At 47.1% G+C, this 20,970-nt stretch overlaps 1 protein-coding gene across 7 annotated transcripts in view; it reads right to left on the bottom strand.

The window, feature by feature from the left end:
- PIKFYVE (phosphoinositide kinase, FYVE-type zinc finger containing) overlaps positions 1–20,970 on the bottom strand; it is a 1,728,392-nt gene that overhangs the window by 1,092,821 nt on the left and 614,601 nt on the right. For all 7 annotated transcript variants that reach the window (XM_069615611.1, XM_069615606.1, XM_069615608.1 and 4 more), the window contains one exon: positions 5,996–6,070. In XM_069615611.1, the coding sequence (XP_069471712.1) occupies positions 5,996–6,070 (75 nt within the window). The remainder of the gene's footprint in view (positions 1–5,995; positions 6,071–20,970) is intronic.

Raw genomic sequence — 20,970 nt, 5'->3', positions numbered from 1 at the left:
ACCCCAGCTCCGTGAGCAACCAGCCGGTCCTCGCCGTATGATCGACGGCGAGTTCCCTTGACCTTGCCTGGATTAGCCAGTCGTCCAGGTAGGGGTAGACGTGGATCCCCTGCAGGCGCAGCCGCGCCACCACTGGTGCCAGGCACTTTGTGAAAACCCTGGGTGCCGACTTTAATCCGAACGGTAGGATTCTGAATTGGTAGTGGCGTCCCTGAACCACGAACCTGAGGAACTTCCTGTGACTTTTTAGAATGGGGATGTGGAAGTAAGCATCCTCCAGGTCCAACGACGATAGGAAGTCGCCTTCCTCCAGCTGTCCCAGCACGTGCTGGAGGGTGACCATCCTGAATTTCTGCGCCTTGATGTATTTGTTTAACCGACGCAGGTCCAGGATGGGGCGCTAACCGCCTGTCTTCTTTCTGACGAGGAAGTACCTTGAGTACACTCCGGAGCCTCCTGGGGACGAGCTCGATGGCACCTTTCTTGAACATTGCCTTTACTTCCAACAGCAGTTGAGGGACGTGATTCTCCTTCCTGGCCACGGGAGGAATGCGAGGGCACTTCTTTTGGAATTCCAGCAAGTGCCCATTGGCAAGGGTGTCCAGCACCCAACGGTCGGTGGAGATGGACTCCCACACGCTGACGAACTTCGTCAGCCGGCCTCCGACCGGGGTGCATCGGTGGGGGCCCGACGACACGGCCGAGTCAGTCTTGCTTGGAGGAGGCCTTCCGCCTTGGCCTCCTTGACGACGACGGCGGGATCCTCCTTGCTTGCTGCAACCTCTGTAGGCCTCCTGGGAAGAGGAGCGGGCCGCCTGGCGGTAAGCGGAGGGGCCACCGCTGGATCCTTTGGAGGCACCCTGTCTGCCTCTGGGGCTCCGAAAGGGCCGTCGCTGCTGAAGCACCCCAAGGGCCTGGGCCGTCTCCGAGTCGGTCTTGATGGCCTGTAGAGACTCAACCACCGCCTTACCAAAGAGGTTGTTGCCGTCGAACGGCATGTCCAACACTCTGGTCTGGACGTCCTGGCGAAAATCTGTCGCCTTGAGCCATCCCCGTCGTCGGAGGCAAACTCTGTTGCCCAGTTGGCGAAATCCGGTATCGGCGATGCCCGTCACCACCGTTATGGCGTGATCCAACGCCACCTAGCCCTCCTGCAGAATTTCTAGGGCCTCCGCCCTTTTGTCATCAGGCAGGAAATCTAGCAGGGGAGCTATCTTGAACCAGAGCTCCCTGTCGTAGCTGGCCACGATTGCTAAGGCATTGGCCGCCTTAGTAATCGTCGTCGCCGCCAATGAGATGACTCGTCGTCCCATAGAGTCCAACTTCTTGCCCTCGCTGTCCGGCGGGGAAGTGGAAGTTGAAGCCGCCGTGCCCGCTGCCTTCTTCTTAGCTGCTGCCGAGACGACCGAGTCCGGCATGGGCTCGGCCCTAAGGCATAAGGGGGAGGCATCGGGGACTCGGTACTTCTTCTCGTACCTTTTCCCTCTTGGCGGGTGTCGTGGCAGGGTTCTTGAGGACAGCAAGCCCTTCGTCCCAGATGTCGTCGAGTAAAGGCACCGCAAGGACCGTCTTCCTCTTAGCCTCTCGTCGTTGGTACAGAAACCCCTCCTTTTTCTGTTCTTCAGGGCAGAGCTGGAAGAGCTCGGATGCCCTGGTTATCATGGCGTGGAAAGAGCCAACCTCGTCGGCTGGGGCCGCCCGCGCGGCGGGGGAGGGGGGGGTTGGAAGGTGACGACAGGCTATCTGCTGTGTCATCGCCGCCGTCATCGTCCGTCCCCGTCGCCGTATCCATCGCCGTATCCTCTCCCGGCGAGGGGGATGAGGGGTCCATCGGTCTCACAAGCACGAAGGGCGGAGCGGGGTGGACTCTCCTCCGTTTGTTCGGAGGGCTTCCCGACGGGCCTGGTTCTGGCTCCTCCGTCGGGGTGCGTGGTAATCTCGTCCTCATCTCGGTACATAAGGATTGGATTGCCAACAAAATGTCCGCCTAGCTATTCTGGGGCTTCAGCAATGGCTGCGACTGACGGGATGGCGCTCCATTGGGCCCTGTTCATCGTCGCTATCTTCGATCACGTCAGAAGGGACCGCCCCCTGGGATCGAACCTTCTCGAACCTCTCGTTGAGGTTTCTGAACCTCTCGTTGAGGCTCTTCTCGGTCCCCACCAGTTCCTCCTCAGAGGCTGATTCCGAGTCTGTAATGGCCACTGGCCCCCCGCCCCCTTTTCAGCTGGGAGCTTTACGGGGGGGTCTTAGCGATGGGCTGGAAAGAGGATTCCCTCCGCGGCGGCAGGGATACTCTGGGCCCAGAGGCCGTTTCCATTGGTGTAGTCTCAGCTGGCTCCGGCAGGGTCGCATCGACCACTTCGGTAGAGGCCTTAGCCGGGTGGATCCGAGCCCTCACCACCTTAGGTGGGTCCTGGGCCTTTGCCTTGGGGGGAGGGTCAGCGGCTCGGTCCCCCTTCGAGATCGACCGGGTCCGCTCCAGCGGCCTATCCGGGTTCTCGGACTTCCTCTTCCCCGAACCAGAGTGCTGGCTCGTGGTCGAACGTGCCGGGGAAGTAACGCCCTGCTTGGCAACCAAAGAGCCCGACCTTTCGGCGCTCCTGGAGCCCGAGGACTCGCGGTGCTTGGCCCCTCAAAGGACTTAAAAGCCCGCTCAGACTTCTTCTTCGCCTTCTCACTTGCTGTGCCCTTCTCCAGCCAGGTGGCGAGGCGGGAACGACGATCTTGTTTGGTCCGTTCTGAAAGGTTCTTGCAGAACGCACAGTCCTTCTCCACGTGCGTCTTGTCCCCATGGATGCAGTAGAGGCATCGCGAATGCTCGTCCTTCTTGAAAACGTTATATAATCCGCATCCAGGGCAGTTCCTGAACAGCTTGGATCCAGGCGTCAAGCTCCCCTTGTCCTGGGCCATGTCCGTTGAGGTAGGCCGCAGATTTTCCGGAATCCTCCAAGAAGTGTAAACTCGACGAAAACTGCAACCTTGAGGGGCGTAGAAGAATTCCGAAACGGGTCCCCGTTATCGGAAGTAGAAACGGTGGAACTTGAGGCTCGATTAAACCGAAAAAATGAGAAATTCTCCTGAAAAAGCAGGAAAACGCAGTAAAAAACTTGAGAGCTAAACACGAGGACTCCCAACACTTGAGCGTGCGGTAAAAATCTGAGGATGGCTGCCAGAGGCGGGGCTTAGGGAGAGGGCAGTCATTGGCTGGGGGCAGTATGACCCAGAGATCAGTGATTGGTTACTACTAAGAAAGACAGATCAGAAACAAAACTGATACTGATTTTTTCTTTACCGAGGATTCCCAGCCTGACGACGGGGAATATTCATGAGCATGTGAATCCATGCCAGACCCCATGCTGGAGAACCAAAAACCTGGGCCCGGTGAACTATGAGGTGGAACATCCTGACCGTAAAAATAGATTTCAGAATTACCACATTAACTTGCTCAAGTTGTGGAAAGAAGAAACACCGGGCGTATTATGTATAACACTCTCAAACATGTCAGTCTCAAAGCAAATGGTCCCTTATAGCAGTAGTAGCCTGCAAGATGTGGAAATGGGTGAACAGTTGAGTGAGACCCAAAAGACTGAATTATTGGATACCTTGAAACCGTGGGCCGAGATATTTTCCAGGAATACCAGGACGAACACATATGGCTACCCTTTCAATACCCACGGAAGAAGGAAAAACTGTACGTCTTAGGCCTTACAGAATTCCAGAGTCAAAGCGTGGGGAAGTAGCCAAAGAAATAGATAACATGCTCGAATTGGGGACCATTGTGCCATCTAAAAGCACATGGTGTTCGCCCGTGGTCCTAGTACCTAAACCTGATGGTACTACCAGGTTCTGTATGGATTTTAGGCAGTTGAACGCCATATCCCAATATGACGCCTACCCAATGCCCCGAATTGATGAACTGATAGAAAAGCTGGGGTCAGTAGCATTCCTGAGTACCCTGGATTTAACAAAAGGGTATTGACAGATTCCCCTCAAACAAGCAGACCAAGATAAAACCGCTTTTTCGACCCCTCAAAGCTTATTTCAGTTCACGGTCTTACCCTTTGGGTTGCATGGGGCACCTGCTACATTCCAAGCCTTAATGGATAAAATCCTGAGAACGCACAAAGAATATGCCGCGGCTTACTTAGACGACATAGTAATCTTCAGCCAGACATGAACGAACACCTGGCACATTTGACCCAAGTGATACAAGCATTAAAAGTGGCTAGTCTGCACATTAACCCCAAAATGTCCAAACTGGCAGGACACACCACCAAATATCTGGGGTATGCAGTGGGAGGTGGGGTGATAACCCCACTGTTGGACAAAATACAAGCCCTACAGAAACTACAGCCTCCTGAAACTACAAAAGAAATACGAGCCTGCCTGGGATTTGTGGGGTATTACAGGAGATTCTTACCACAATTCTCTACCATAGCTGCACCCCTTACAGATACGCTGAAAACAAACCGTCAACTACAGATCACCCCGGAGGCCGTGCAAGCTTTTCAGAAACTTATCGGGATGATTTCCACAAAAGCTGTTCCCCATTGTCCTGATTTCTCGAAGGAATTCTATTGACAGGCGGATGCCTCGGGATGTGGTTTAGGAGCGCTGTTGTCACAGGGGACGGAGCAAAACCTTTGCCCAATAGCCTTCATCAGTAGGAAATTACTTCCACACAAGATTCCGTACTCAACGCTGGAAAAAGAATGCCTGGCCATAAAGTGGGCGGTGGAGTCTCTCAGGTATTACCTACTGGGAAGACGGTTTGCCATTTTTACCGATCATGCACCCCTGAAATGGTTAGCCACACAAAAAGACTCAAACCATAGGGTCCTGCAATGGTTTTTGACGCTACAGCCTTACCAGTTTGTGACTGTTCGTAAACCAGGAAAATATCAGATGTGGCTGATTACTTGTCACATGCCATGGACCTGCCCTAACGGCATGGGTCCTTGGGGGGGGGAGTATGATGTGGAAGCAGTAGCGGCCGCCCTGGAGCATGGAGAAAGGAGGGGGTTGCGGAAGAGATCAGCCGGGTGCCAATGCAGGCCTTTAAGGGAAAGAAAAACTGGAAAAAGACTGCAGATCCTAGAATGACCCACAGAATACCGCATCAGGGAGGGGGCCCATCGATGGGAAAGGAAAGGAAACTAAGGAAAGGGAAAACCGGGTTTCCCTATCGTATCAGACACGAAGTACAGGGTTAACCCATAGTGGGCGGAGCAGGGAGGAGGTGGGGAATCAGGGTCAGTTGTGATAAAACCGTTGCAGGGGACACCCGAGGCTGATTACAGGGGTGGAGCGGGGCAAGGGTTAAAAGCAACTCCAAGAGGCTCAGACGGGGTCTTCTCTTGCAGGAACAGCGCGTGGCGATGGGCGCCGCACCCGATTGGAGTGAGACCAGCGGAGAGTACGAGTGGGCTTACTAGGAAGAAGCGGAAAACCCACAGATTGACGCCGTACCTGGTCCGAGGCTCCAGACAGCATTCCAGAGAAGAAAAGTGGCAACCGGAGGAAAAGTATTACGAGGTGTGAATTGTGGACAATTGCTATTTTATTTTATTTCGTTTGCCCGGCAGGCGAGCAGGCTGAGGGGTGAAAGCATATACGCGCCGGGGAAATATAAGAGACTGTTTGGGAATTATAAAAGCATAACCGCTAATTTGCAAGTAAAGCAAGTTGCAGCGCCAATGCCTGTGAGGTGAAAGGAACCGTCATCAGCTTGTCTGAATTCAATGACCTGTGAAGTGTTAGTTGTGAAAATAAACAACTTTGAAAGAAAAACCTTGTTTGTCTCCGGCTGACTACTTAACAGTTTGTCATAAATTATTACCTTTCATTCTACAGTTAAAAATCTTGCTAGAAGTTAAAAGATCGAGTTGATGTCATTGATTAGGAGGAATGTTCATTTTCTCATTTTCAAATGCATACCGCAAAGCAGGTGGTCTTTTCTGTTGATCAAGAAACCATGCTCAATGGCTCTTACCTTTTTGTGGGCAATGTTCTTGCTGCAGACAAAGCCGTTCACCACCACAGTGTCAAACTTCTTTCCACCAGGGATCTAAAAAGAAAAAACATTTTGAATATCTTAAAAGTGCTTAAAATAAGCAAAAGAATAACAGGTGCATACATCTACCACATAATCATTTCATAGATATTGAGTCCACACTGATATGAAACTGTTCTTGCCCCATCATTTCAACATACCCTTATGACATTGAGAGAAGTATAAACACCACAATCTCTTCATGGACTAGTGTTGACACAGCTCAGAAATCTGGTCACAAAGCTCAACAAGTTAAGCACCTTTGGCTACAATGCATTTCCAAACTGCTAGTCATAGGCCCAAAACTTAACATGCCTGACTCGCCCATTCAGTGTTCCGAAGTCAAACTAATTACCAATAAATTGGTTAATGACATACTGTTATTTACAGTGTGATTAAGTGTAAAACAAGTGGTATCAGTGTTTATTTTATAAAGAAAATAAAGTTACTATAATTAAGTTCTTATTGAAAGTTTGCTATAAATAGCTACAGACTCCTATGTTAACAGGCTTTTGTACTACAACAAATCACCACCACGGTTGTTTCAGAGCACCTAGGCTCATGCATGGAGTGGCGTACTGTGTCCCCAACCATGGTATCCAGATTTTAATCTGTGAAAGGAAGAAATGAGAGGTCGGAGACAAGGGGATGGGAAAGAGGGAAATTCATGCTACCAACAAAAGGGAGAGGGATACGCATCGGGGGAAGAATGTTTTGTGATGTGTGGCGAGTTGGAGAAGCTACCATCCATTTACATGAGCGTACCGACCCCGAGGGGACTTTGTTGGTCTGGCTGCCACCCGATACGTCTCCCAGAGGATGGATGGAGTAGGATTCCTTCAGCTCGGCATCCTCTCAGAAGCACACTATTTCTTCAAAGCATTAGGGTAGGTCTTTGCCTGACAAATTGGTTCTGGACTAAAGGTTGCATTATGCCCAACAATGGTCCGTAATGCTTTCTAAAGTAAAAGAATTGAATCATTTTAAGAGCCCAGAGTACAGAGAATGGTTGTTGTAAATGGTAGGGAGATTTATCATCGTTATGCTTCATACACTCGCCTAATGAGATGCCCAGCACTTTTTGCTGGACTTCTGGACCTTTTTCTTTAATTCTGATAGTGTAGAGTCTTTTTCCACTCATTCCTTCTTATGGGCTCTGTTTTTTGTACCTCTATTCTTTGTATTTTACCTATCCTATGGAGTCTGTATTACTCCATAACTTTTAAAGGCATCTATATTTTACTGTTGCAGCACACAGCTCCTTATGGGAAGCATTGCTGGGGACCGTTGGGGGTCATCATTTGAGATTATTTTCTTTATCTTAGAGTAACTACAGTTGACACTTAGTATCTTTCCTAAAACTTTATAGTCTGAGAGATTGGCACACAACCTTATGTGGAGTGCCAAAAGGATACCTAGTATCCCCCTTTCTTATTGCTCCTGTGACTTTTTAGTCACAGACATTCGCCTAGTTATGGCTGGGGCAGTGGACATGTTCTGTCAACAGTGAAATTTACCTACCGCTGGATATGTCCATAGCCAAGGTAGAGCACAACAGGGGCACCCAACTACCAACTTGGGGCCTTCCTTCTTTTTTCGGCATTACTTGCGTGAGTGTTATTTGTTAGCCCTTCTTCTACGATTCTGCGAGGGGGAGGCCTGTGTGTGTGTTTTGCCATTGGTGGGAATCCATGGGTGTGCCCGCCTACGCTCCAGTCTGTCTGGGCAGGCAGGAAGTGGGGGAGGAGTTTTCCACCCCGTCCTTTGTCTGCCAGAGTGCCTGAATGGGACGGGCTCCAGTTGGGGGTCTGGCTGTCCTGATTGGACAGCCAAACACCTCTTTCTGTAAAATGCCGAGGAAGACTGCAGAGGAGCGAGTGCTGGAACTGTATAAAAGGTGAAGCTCCTGGAGTGAAAATCAAGTCAACCACTGTAGGCTAAAGTAACCAAAGAAGAAGACGACCAGAGACGCCTGCAGACCCTTTGCAACACTGAAGCGACTACGGCTGTCCAGATCCCATTTTCTGTGCAACAGAGGAACTCCGAAAAGGACGACTCCTTCCCTTTGACTGGTGGGAGCAACCAGTCGCAACAATAACTTTGATTTGAGCCATGTCCCCAGGTCCTTTGAGTTTCCAGTGCTGCTGAACCCCAATACCAGGAGATCTGCTGCCCATTTGGAGTACATCATCGTGGAAAGGCCAAATCCGTCCAGGTCTTGGCTGAGCCCTCAAGGACACTCCAGAGACACAATCCAACTCAACCAACCCCCTCATCAGAGTGCAGGACTGCAGGAACCGAAGAAGATTGACCGGGTGTATCACGTCCTTTGTTGGTGCAGCAGAAAAGGTGCCAAAACCGCACAGTGACCAAATAAGTTGATGAAAGCCAGAAGTCCTCCCTTGAGATTGCTGCTCAGAGACCCCATCCATTGTCCTGCCTTTCATCATCAGACTAAGGAATCTGGAGGTCGGATCCAGAGCTGCAACATCACAGAGCATCCACCATGAACATTTTCTTCAAACTTAAGGCACTCTGGGCAAAAAGGTATTATTTACCAGATTCCAGAAAGTCGCTCCATAGCGTTGGAGTGCACTTAGAGGTGTCCAGGGCAATTTACCTCCGACTCAAGCTGCTGCTTGTGTCCCATTAGTGAGTCCTTTCACAGGGTCTCAGACGTAGTTTAAACCTTTTTTTATCTTCCTTCCGAAAGACTATGCAAAGGAGAACTTTTGATTTCTAGTACTTTGCAACACTTTAAGCTGCTACAAACTTGATTTTTTAGCTAGGGCTGCGTTTTTGACTTTGACAGACTTGCTGTACCACTAAACTGCCTCTAGAACCTGAAGCACTACTAGGATAACACTAACCAACTGTTTTCCTTCCCAAAAATCACCATCTTATATGTGTATGCTGACTAAATGCAATTACTGTATTACTTTGTGGGTGCACGTTATTACGGTAGACCTGTCAAACTACTATATAAATTGTCCGCGTTCAGCAACTACCAACTAAGATGTGACCTTTGAAAGTATTGTAAAGTATACCTATGTGTATTGGTTTATTGTGCTAAGTATTTAACAGTGACTTGTGTAAATATAATACATCTATATTTTAATATAAATGTATGTGTAAGTGTTTCTTTGATGTGCATTACTAGTTAGATTCAGTGCACTTACCTACAGCTCACATCTTCCTCTTAAGATAAGCCTGACTGCTCTGCCACTTTACCAATGCCTCCGAGAAGTACATAATGATACTAACAATTGGGGATCTACAAACCACTGAGATAGCTTACTAAAGTCTTACCTCCAAGTGGGACTTTAGGAAAACTCCCCTAACAGTAAAGATGAATCCAAACAGAGCCTTTTATGGGATAATGAAAGAAGGGAGAACACAAAGAATTTGCAGAATGCAGAGTGTAAAAGGGAATTAATCAGCAAGAACACAAACACTAAATCCAGAACATAGAGCAGATTGTTCACGGGTACGAAGAACAGCAAAACCTATATAATTTCCCAATGCCAAATACTGCGGTACACTGCAATGCCTTGTCCACACACATTTGCTGACCCAGACTCTTGCTGATGGCCCAGCTTAAACTTAAGGCTCACTGCAGACTATTACACAATCTGTATCCCAATTAAGATCTGACCAATGCCAAAAGACTAAACAACCACATTTTAAATGGAACATCAAAAAAAGGAACACCGCTCAGGAAAGAAAAAACAACCCACTCAACGGACCAAAACGTCTGGGCTGGCCTAGAGAACCAGCCAACATCCCAGTACTATAGAAAGGGCTGGAAAACAGCAGTAGGGGTAGACTTTGGGAAGAAGCAGATGTACTTTCATTTGATCCCTGGACACAGTAACAGGCTACCATCTGGAGAGAGGTAGCTTACTTACTGTCAGTTGTACAGCATCATACATGCCAGCATGAATCATTCCAGTCGGGAGATGCTAGTCCAGATCTGGTTTTAACAGTGGATTCTGGGACTAAAAGTACTGGGTTTACAATGGGGAAATCTGGGACTATAATTCCCAGATTGCACAGTTAAAACTAATCCTGGACTAGTGTTGAGGAGGATTTTCAGAATTAGACCTGTGGAAAGTGTATAATAGGCCACACTATTGTGATGAGCAGCAAAAGACACTAATGTCTAGCCAAACTGTCTGTGTAGTATGACTGAGCAGCAAGGCTTACACTTAGGAAGTAGAAGTGTAGTCAAGGGTTCAGTTAAGTACAAAACGCAGTCGTTGATTTAGGCCTTATTATCATAATTAGTTTGTTTTTATACTGCGCCAGCTCAAACCTTTGTAGTCTCAAAGAGCATGAAGCTTGTCCTTAGGCAAACTCTTAGCAATGAAAAACCACAAGTAAGATGCACACTAGTACATCCACTACTATTATATATTCTCTTTAGAGTTGTCTGCTAAATCACTAACACTTTATATTTAGAACACAGTTGGACCCGTTTCAAAATACAAAGAAAGTGAATACAAAGAACCAGGTAGGTGACCATAAATTAGAGAACTACTATGCTGAAAATAAAGGAGTTAGAAACACCATACACAATCTTATCAATGAAGGAACTACACCTTAAAAATTCCTTCCCTAGTTAGAAAAGAGGGCCTAGTGCCCTAGAGTCACAGGTCTAAGGCATAAATTAGTGTTAAAAAATTGATTAGCAGAGTTTGCTAATTAAAATGTTCTTGATTAGCAAACAAGCCCAATTGAATATCAATGCTGTACTAATAGGTTTAATGTCACCAGACCATAAGTTATTTGTACCCAAGACATAAAAGGGGCAACAAACCAGCATGTTTGTGTAGCACTGAATGAAGACATTAGTGAGGTCAGTCCGGGTTTGCAACTTAAAATTCCACTAGACCTGCATGTCGAGTAACTTAGTTTACCTATTTGACCTAAGAGAAATGCACTTGACCCATGCAATGGTTGACAAAAAATTTAAATGCGCTTTCTGTAAAATGGCGCATGTCACTACAAGCCCACTTTGTTAGGTCCACTGCTGCCACCCAGAGACTAGCCATGCACAGTGAAACTTTTATTTGACATTTATTGCAAAGTAAACATTAACTAAAAGTGTCAAAAATTCCATGCAAATGGTACTCGCCCTTCATTAAATGTACTCGACTATGCAAGTGAGCGAACACACTTTGCGATCCTTGGATGAGTGTATGTAAAAAGTAAAAGGATAGCTGCATGAAGGGACATAGATAAATAGATATAAAAAAAGACCCTTAAAACAGTTTAACCAGCTCTCCTGCAGGTGCTAATATATAATGCAATCATAATCGTAGAGCAAAGCGAGCTCGGGAGGCTAACAACTGTGTATGTTATTGCAGTAGATCTGTAGATGTATAGACTGGCTCAAACTATTGATCACCGTTTTGTAGAAATATCAAGTCAACTTTGTGTATTCATTATGTAAGAGAAAAGAAAGTAAAAGACTAAGCAGAGTGGATCACATAGCAGGAACAAAATCGGGCAAACTAGGAGGACCATTCTAGCTTGCGGCCATCTGACTTTCAGGCTAGCTTGTATAGAGCATCAGAGTGAAAAGCTAGAATGTCAAGAGGTTTGGGGACCAGCTCATAGGTGAAGCATCAGTTTCACAGATGCATGCAAACAGCAGGTCACAGAAGTAGGTTTGCCATCAAAAGCATTTGGTCCTATGATCATGTACATTTTCTAAAGTGTTCATTTGTAAATATGATACATCTTCCCCCAACAAAATTAAATATATTTGACATTCTGAGATTTAGATACACAAACCTGTACTATAACGCATGGAGACAGTGCCGTATTTTACAGTAGCAATACTGTAACTATGCATTATGTAACAACTTTAATTTCTAAGAATGGAATTGCATGACTGACTTTTAAAAAAGAAGTTAGCACATACTGGTCTTTGTCAGACAGGATATAGTTGGTTATAGGTTAAAGGGTCAAAATACAAAGGATCGAATGCCATTTTTTCTAGTCAAAAGGACCGGAAAAAAAATGGTTGAATGCATTTTTTTTAATGGGGGGTTCCCCCCAACCACATGTTTTCTTTAAAAAAACATTTTTTAAAAAATATATTAAATAAAAAAACCATAAAAAATGCATTCGAAAAAAATGTTTTTTAATCCTTTTGACTCAAACTTTGTCATTCGATCCTTTGTATTCGATCAACTGACTGGACACCGATGTAGTTAGCTTAATAAAAGCATTATCCCAATTACTTCTGGGTCTCAATTATTTGAAAAAGAACAAAATCTTGCTGTCATGATTCCCGCCCCTCATGTCCCCAGCCCTGCAAGATGTCAGGCTGGAGCCAGGCCACGATCACCTACATGGCCCTCAATGGCGGTTCCCAGTCAATTGGTCGAAAACATTTGGTCGACAGGACAACTGGTCGACACCATTTGGTCGAATGCCAAATGGTCGAATTTTTTTTTTTTACCCCTTTTTTGTTTTTTTTTCTTTTTTTTCCCGACACGAAAACCCACAAAACACATATATATATATATAACAAAAAAAAAATTCGACCATTTGGCATTCGACCAAATTGCAGTCGACCAATTGACTGGACACCCTCAAGGGCTTCTCCATCCCTCCAAAGACCCACTCCCAAAGGATAACAATGGGGATTGGACTTGTAGTGCAATGATGGGGACAAGATGGATGCCCCCACATATTTTGGTTCCCAGAACTGCATGTGCGGTCTAGTCTTTTGGGTGTGGTTCAGCCCAGTGGCACCTGGGATACCCAGAGACTATTTAAGCCACACCCAGGCTGAGAAATATGCTTTGCGTTTTCTGCACCTGAAGCGTGGCACTCATCATGTTCGGATCGGTCTCCAGTAGGCCTGCATCTTTCTTCTGCGCTCAGCTCCTGCAAGAACAAGAACACTGTTAGGAACAGCCTTACCTTGCAGCGCTTCTGCCCATCAGTCATCGCTCCTTCTGTTCTGCGGGCATCTTCGGCGGTGTCATTCCCATCCCGGCATGCCGCTTCCTAAGGAAAAGGGAAAAGAACAGAAAAAATGCATTAGTAAGCATTCTGCAAATCTTCGCTTATTTTTAAATACTGTACGAGCTTCAAACGCTTACCTGAATGCCAGCCGCTCTGGGGGAACGCTGTCCCCAGAACTTTTCATCCATCTGCAAGAGGGAAAAGACACTCCAGGTTAGCGTGGAAACATCTAGAGGCGCTGCATACCGCGCTTACCCACCGCATTTGTTCTTCATAACTGGCATCCATGCTGAAAACGTTGCGGCACCTAAAAGACACAGAAAAAGAACTCAGTTCAATGCAAATACGAAAGGGGTGCATCGCACTCTCACTCACCTTCAGCGCTACTCATCTCAGCAGCACGCCGCCATCCCCGGACGCGAGCCATCATCTAAGGAAGGAAAGGAACGAAGTTAGAGAACTGTTCAAAAGACTCATTATACTTACCTGTCGGACTCTTGCCAGTGAAGTAACTAGGCAGCAACGAGCCTGCATCAATCAATGCGCCCCTGCGCTGAAGGCAGGATGGAGAGCACACTATCCAAGAGAACAAGGTGAGCTGTGGATCAAAGGGAAGGGTTGGACCCCGGGGAAGAAGGGGTTCAAGCACACAGAGACTATAGGGAGTTCAACTCTACCAATCCTGTGTTTCAGGCCCAGTCTCCAGTCAAATAGCCTCCAGGGAAGGGTTCGAGGTCGTAAGAGGTCATAACAGGCTGAGTGAAGTCCCTGTGGATACCAGGTGAGCGTTACACTTGCCTAGCACTCCAACACAGGTCTTTGGCACTTAAGAGTGGAGCAGATGAGTCCTGCTGCACTCTCTGACCATTAGCCCCTTCAAACCTGCAGTGAACAGAGAAAAGAGGGTGGGGAGAGCCTTGTGGGCATGAGAAGAATTCAGGGTGAGCTATATTTTCATTCAACAGGGAAACTTAATAGCTAGCTTTGCTACACAAGTGTCAATTTAATTAGCAAACCTACAGAATTGCATACCAAATTGCTATGCAACACTGCTTCTTTAATGCCTTGCAGGTCCCAATGCAGTTCTCTTCAGAAGCGAACAGGTCTTTTAAAGAATCTGAACAAGAGTTGGCCAAGCCAAGAGGCAGTTTGTAAGTGTCCTAACGTTGGATAACAATTGAAGAAACGTTCTTAGCAGGCCCTCTCCCAACCAACCACCTTAGGGAAGGCCTGGGGATAATCCTTGTCCAGAATGCCACTGCTCAGAGTCAGGCAAGGGAGACAGCGTAAGGGCTTTATGCTTGTTAAAACCCTATGGAGGTGGGGGTGGAGCAGGTTTGTTTACTCACCCCTGTATTCAGATTCACTCAGGGATAACAGTAGAAGTTCCTGAAAACGCTGGCCTCCTATTCTCGTGACTCGGTACTGATAGAGTAAGTCCAGGGGTCTCGGGAGGGGAGGTTACTTTTGGCGCTGGGTATTTGGGTCGGGCTAGTTCATGCTTCAATGCTCGAATTGATGGGTTCTCGACACTGCAGTGCTGGACACCTCTACTGGACTGCAGAAAGTACCCCCACTCCAGCTACAACCTCAGAAGACCCCCAGGACATCATGCCGGAAGCGTTCAGCGACAGCCACTCCGAAGATATGGCAGATGTCGACCCTTGTGGCAAAAACAAAGAAAATGCTCCTACAAGGACCCTCTTTGTGGTGGAGTGCTGAAATTGCAGGGAAATGGTTCTTGCGTCATAGGTGCAGGATCTGCCGAATCCCAAGGCTCAGCTCGGAACGATGACCAATGCAGCAAGTTAGCCCAGGAAGAAGCTTGTCGGAACACAGGATGGTTCCAGGACACTTCCAAAGGCTACCAAGGGCAGGGTCTGCAAGCAGAAGTCGAGACTTGTTATTCGCACTGGTCCAGGGGTTGAAGGTTTCATGAGATCTACGAAGGATCAGGGCTTTGCTGGGAAGGTTGAAGAAAGTGCTGCTGGCTGGCTTCTAATAATGAGTTCTGGGTCTTCAGCAGGATGCTCCTCTGGATAGGGGGTCATGGCACCAATGAGGAGTTGACGAAAGGCTGCAGGAATCAGTCTTTTAATCAAGATTCGATCTGGTGCTACCCTAAGTTCACAATGGTAAGGATCTGCACCATTCAAACGGGCAAGGGCTGTCAAATCCTGCACAGCCTCTGGCCAACATGTCAGCCAAGAAACAGACACACTTTGACGTGGATGTGGATTGCGGCAGACAGTCCCAGTCCCAATATCCAGCAACAGACACACAAGATTTAGTCGGGAAGTGGCTTTACATATATACCAAGTTCAGCTCTTCGAGACCAGGAAGAAGGCTAAGCAACAAAATGGCAAAGGGATAGGCAAAAACCTCATGGAATGGCCATTTTAGAGTATGTGATATTCTGTATGGCATTAAGTGGAAAAATGCAAAAGTGCTCAAGACAACACAAATAAAAATGGTAGAATAGTATCCGCTGCCAACAGTCCACCCTGGATACATCATCTTAGTAATCCATCAAGTTACAATTAACAAAGCTACAGGGACACAAAGTGCCCTTACCACACTTCACAGAAGGTGATGTGTGCATGGAAAAATTAACAGAATTATACAATGGAGAAAAGAGTTCTCCTGCACTGATAGTAATGGAAACTGATCGATGTCCCCAAAACAGATGTGCTTAGCAGGCAAGTGAAGTAAAAAGTCTTCACTTGCATCAAAAAGTCAGAACAGGTTTAAAACAATAGCAAAATGTGGGGTGTCCTATTTATGTCTAAGGCCTGAAACCAGCAATAAGAACATCTTTCCTAACAACTAGCAATCCCCAACTGGAATTAGGCATTTTGTTATGTATGCAGCATTTACTCTGGCAAGTGTATAGCAAAGGTCCCACCTCAAAACATGAAGAAAGTATCCAGGAACAGGATCTTCCTGCCAAACCAGATACCAAGAGGCCTGATTGTGGGCGACTTTAGGATCCCAGGAAGAAAAATCTGTGGCAGGAGGGAGCAAATATAATCTGCCTGAAAAGGACCCTGAATAATGGGAGGTAAGGTGGAGAACACATTATTGTCAAGAGTGTTGAGCTGAGAAAACCAAAGGTTGTGAAGAGACCTGAAAGTTCTGAAAGCTCAAGAGATCATGTAAAGTCCTACGAGAAATCAGAGGGCATTAATAGAGCCAAGAAGATTTGATTTGATTTTGCATTTCATTGAGCGTTTGTTAGGTGCTTTATACAACATAATTGTGTTTCGAAGTGCCACATGCCTAAATGGGAAGGGAATAGGGGAGAAGCAGATATATAGTTGTGTTCCTACTAGGCCTTGTGGTATTCGGACATGCAAGTGAAGAAGTATTTAGAGGGGGTCTGGACAAGTGCTGGTTGAGGGGGCCTGGGGCGGGAAGTGCTAAGAGGGGCCAAAGGAGGAGGCCTCAGAGTAAGTGCAAGTGTGGGCAACCAGAGGGGTGAGGGGGGAGCTGCCAAGCACAAGCCTGCAGGGGTAGTGCAGTGGGAGGAGGGAGTACTGGTGTTGACCGGATAGATGGTCAAGGTATCCTCTGAGGTTCTGAAGGAACAGGCCACCAGTTTTAGTGACAGGTGGGTGATTAGCAGGGAAAGAGGGAAAGAGGTAGAGAAAAGCAAAGTTTTGAGCAGTTTCCGGAACTTGAGGTGGTTAGGCTCTAGTCTTAGAGGGGCGGGCGGGCTGTTCCAAAGGGAGGCACCAGCCGAGGAGAGAGACCTGCACTCCACTCTCTGCTTGGAGAAGCGTTTGACAATCAGGGAGTTAGAAGAGCGGAGGGCTCTAGTTGGGGAGTATTTATGCATTTATAATAATAATAGATCTGATGTCCTTCTGGGAAACATTGACAGCTGAGCCTGACGCTGACAATAGAAGCACTTGTGGGGCGTGATTCTTGCTTGAAGATACTGAAACTGCAGGCAAGAAGGGAATGGTGATCACTTGCAACAGAGGCTACAGACATTATTGTGCTCCAAGGAGGGTCTACCAGTGGTGTTTCTCCATACATTGGCACAATGATAGCAGTGTTAGGTGGCAGCACTGTATTCTGGCTGCTGGGAGCTGTGTTGGAGCCCGGAGCCTGGGCATATTCACAGACTTTGAGATCCTTGAACACCCTCCTTTTTGACTGTCGCTCACACTGACTTTGCACAAATATTACTACTATCTTATGTGTGCAACTTGCATTTGCCCGGAATGATCCCGATTTGAGCACTAAGTCTACTGGCTCCTCTCCTGATCTGGCCATTGTACAGGCACAGATGAAGTATGGTTTTGAGTCAATGAACATCACACTTGATGGCCTAGTGTAACAGGTGGACCACATGGAGGAGCGGATTGATAAAGAGAGTGTAGCATTTCTGAGGCGGAAAACAGGATTGGAACGCTTGAGGATACTAGCACAGAGGTGTGTCAGGCTGTGCAAGCCCTACAGCGAGAAGTGACGTCTATTAAGGACAGCATGAGGACTTCAAGGTGAAATCGTGTAGAAATAACATTTGTGTGGTGGGGATCCTGGAGTCAGCTCCCTCATAGAATATGGAGGTCTTTATGGAGGGAGGTGGTTTGTGGATCCTCCGCTCTCGTCCCAGTTTCTGCTAGAGAAGATACACCTGGTTTCTCTGCAGGTGCCAAAGCCTGGTCAGAACCCTCGCCATGTCATTGTGCATCTCTTGAATTATAGAGACCGAGATGCTGTTCTTCATAGGGCATGTGAACTGGGCGACCTCCAATATAAGGATGAGAGGTCTCCTTTTATCTGGATTTTATTCCAGCTGTTCAGAAAGCGAGAACATCTTTACGGTGGAGAAGTGCTCCAGTATGCAATGCTATACCCATCCAGACACCGAGTGATACATAAGTCAACGATTTCCTGGAGTCCCTACCCAAGGGAGGAGAATTTTTGGTGAGTGGCGGATGGCGATTGCCAGTTGTTGTCATGTGGCATTGGTCTCTATTTGCTGTCTTGATGCATTAGATTCCATGGGCATACTACCCCATCGGATGTCTTCTGGCCAATGTTTGCTTACCGCACATGGTGATTTTGTCCTGTGGTGACTACTTTCCGGTTGATTATATTAATGATAATAATGTAACATTATAGTCCACATTGTGAGGTACCATTAGTAGGGCGGCATCTTTTCTTGGGTATAGACTTTTACTTAAAGTCAGAGTGGGGGTGGGGGAAACTCCTACCTCTCCCTAAAGCTAAGAGGTTTCCCTGCCTCAAAGGAACTAATGAAAACAGTCAGGATCTCCAAAATTATAAACTCTGCCCCAGTCACGTCTCCACAACCTATCTCTAGCGCTAGTCTTATAAACTAACGAACGGTGAAAACAGTGATCTTTCTCTAAAGAAAATAGTGTTCATCAAAACAACAAAATAAATTCACAGCCGGTTATGTTTTCAAAAGGATTTAAGAAATATAATGTTCCAATACTAGGGTGGTGCACCTTTCCCCAACACTTCAAAAGGACATGTGTCTTTCCAGTTTCTTCTTATTCAAAACAAAAAGGATTCTCCAAAATCCTTAATTCCATGGTTCTAAAGCCCTTTGGTTCCAAGCTTTTATTTAGGTGCAATGCTTGAAGTGTCTTGGTATACTCTCCTGCCAAGACCCAGCTATCTCACATATTGTCTTTGTTTCATGTATAGGGCTCCAACCCCGGTTCTTTCTGACTTTCTGGTTCTTTCTTTTATCCTTGCTCTCTTCCTTTGGGTGTGGGTCCCTGTTAGGCAGAATCCTGTGCAGTTCCCTTGGGGAACACTGCGAAAAGATTAAGACTACAGGAGTAAGCAGTAAACCCAATTGGTAGCAGTCTGCACCACCCAGATTTACCTGGTAGCTGTGGCTGAGCAGTCAGACTTCTCTCAAGAAGAGTAGGGCAGTATGTAGAGTTTACACAATAGGGCTAAAAACACAGTGGAGCAAACAAACACTGACCAGAGCTTTGTATAAAAAGTATATAATTATTTATTTAAAACACACTTTAGGCAATATACTCGCACTCTAAATCAAAAGCAAGTTAAAACACAGTCAGGTAAAGTATACACACCTCCGTTGATAACTATCAGACAAGTCAGAGTTAAAACACCACAATTTGTTAAGCAGATGTGAGCGCATAACCTGATGGCACTCCATTAGTTCAGTTAAAGGGAGAGAAAAAGGCAGAGCATAGAAATAACAGGTCCCAACACTTTTAGGAGTTCTCAGCAAGGGAATAAAGGCAGTAAATACTGTAGAGCCAAGCTTCACAGGCCAGGCCCACTTTAAAGGGAGCAAAGCGAAATGTGCCCAGGATCACACGGTTTAAAATGCACAAAAAGTCTTTGCAGAGTGTTCAAAAGAGGTTGGGGTGATTCAAGAAGGTAAAGTTAGAAGGTATGGGACCAACCCAGTTGGCAAGCCAAGGATTTAAGGGTCACCTTGGGCAAACCGAAGAAAGGGAGGCCAGGCAGGACAAAGTACCTTAAAACAGAGTTGAGGCTCCAGCGGTGGCAGTTGTTCCTGGCAGTGGTTGCAGTTCGTTGTTTCGACCAGGGGAAGAGAGGATCTCGTCGAGGAGGAAACGTGGAGTCGTTGCACTGCACAGGGATGAAACCAGCTGCAGAGTTTGTCGATAAAAGGTACGTTCCTTTTATTCGCGGTCAAAGTGGTGAAGCTCAGCTATCCGGCCGCCGGGGTGCTTGGCATGGGCGATTCGACCAAGAGATGTCTTTCGAAGGCGAAAAGGGCAAACTGGTTGGTCCCACCAGCTCAGAGGAAGAAGACTCGTCCAGCAGAAGATCTTCTCTTGTCGTCAGGAAAGTGGTGAGGTAGTTGCAGCAGGGCTTCACCAGTGGTGTTGTCATTGCAGATGGCTCAGCTTCTTCCCTCTTCGGATTCTTAGGTCCTGTGGCGACTTCTGAAGTTCCAGTCCCAAAGGCCCTGCTTTTATGCAGAAATGCTCATAAATATGCCCAGTCCCAGCGCTGGAAGCGCCGGGCTCATAATGCTTGGGTGGACTTACCTGCAGCAGACCATGCTGCTTACTTGCCTGCCAGTTGAGCCTCTGATCCTCTTCTGTTTGGAACTACTTTTCCTGTTGGGTGGGGCTGGAGCCACTCCCTAGATTTAGAACACTGGAACTCTTCTGGAAGGCAGGAACTCTTTTCTTACCAGGAACTCTTTTCTTACTTAGGCGTGGCTGTGGAAGGAGACACCTAAGCACTACAGGAGGCTATTTAAACCACACCCGGTGGATGAATCTTGCTTTGCGTTATTCTGCACCCTCTGCAGCAGGACGCTCATCGTGTCTTCTGCATCCAGTCCTGGGCCTAAGGAAACAGGCTTACCATCCTGAATCCAGTCTTCAGCAACACCTATAAAGACAAGAAAGAACAGGTTAGCATTCCGGCATCTGAAAGGCAAAGGCTTACCTACTCTTCGTGCGCTCCGGAGGTCTTCACACTGCATTCCGGCATCTGAAAGGCAAAGGCTTACCTACTCTTCGTGCGCTCCGGAGGTCTTCATACTGCATTCCGGCATCTGAAAGACAAAAGCTTACCAACTCTTCGCACGCTCCGGAGGCCTTCGGCGCTGCATCCGCATCTGAAAGACAAAACAAGGTGCGTTTAAAGACATTGGGGAACTTTAATACTCACCTGCCATTACTCCTTTCCACATCTAATCCAGTGGGTATTCCGGCACCCTGCAGCCGCTCCGAACTCGTACCTGCAAAATAAAAAGACAGTTAGAGCGCATCGTGAAGCAGGCATCAAGCGCTTACTCACGTGCTTCCAGGCGCTTCTATTCATCACACGGGCTCCATCTTCAACTCACTTCAGCCCGTCATCCGCCATCGCCGGAACCCTGCAAAACAAGAGACATCATTACTAAAGACTTTAAAAAGACATTT

Source organism: Ambystoma mexicanum, chromosome 9 (genome assembly GCF_040938575.1).
Source record: "Ambystoma mexicanum isolate Mex_15411 chromosome 9, UKY_AmexF1_1, whole genome shotgun sequence".
Classification (NCBI taxonomy): domain Eukaryota; kingdom Metazoa; phylum Chordata; class Amphibia; order Caudata; family Ambystomatidae; genus Ambystoma; species Ambystoma mexicanum.
The sequence above is the reverse complement of the archived record's forward strand: the minus strand, read 5'-3'. Positions and strand labels throughout refer to the sequence as shown.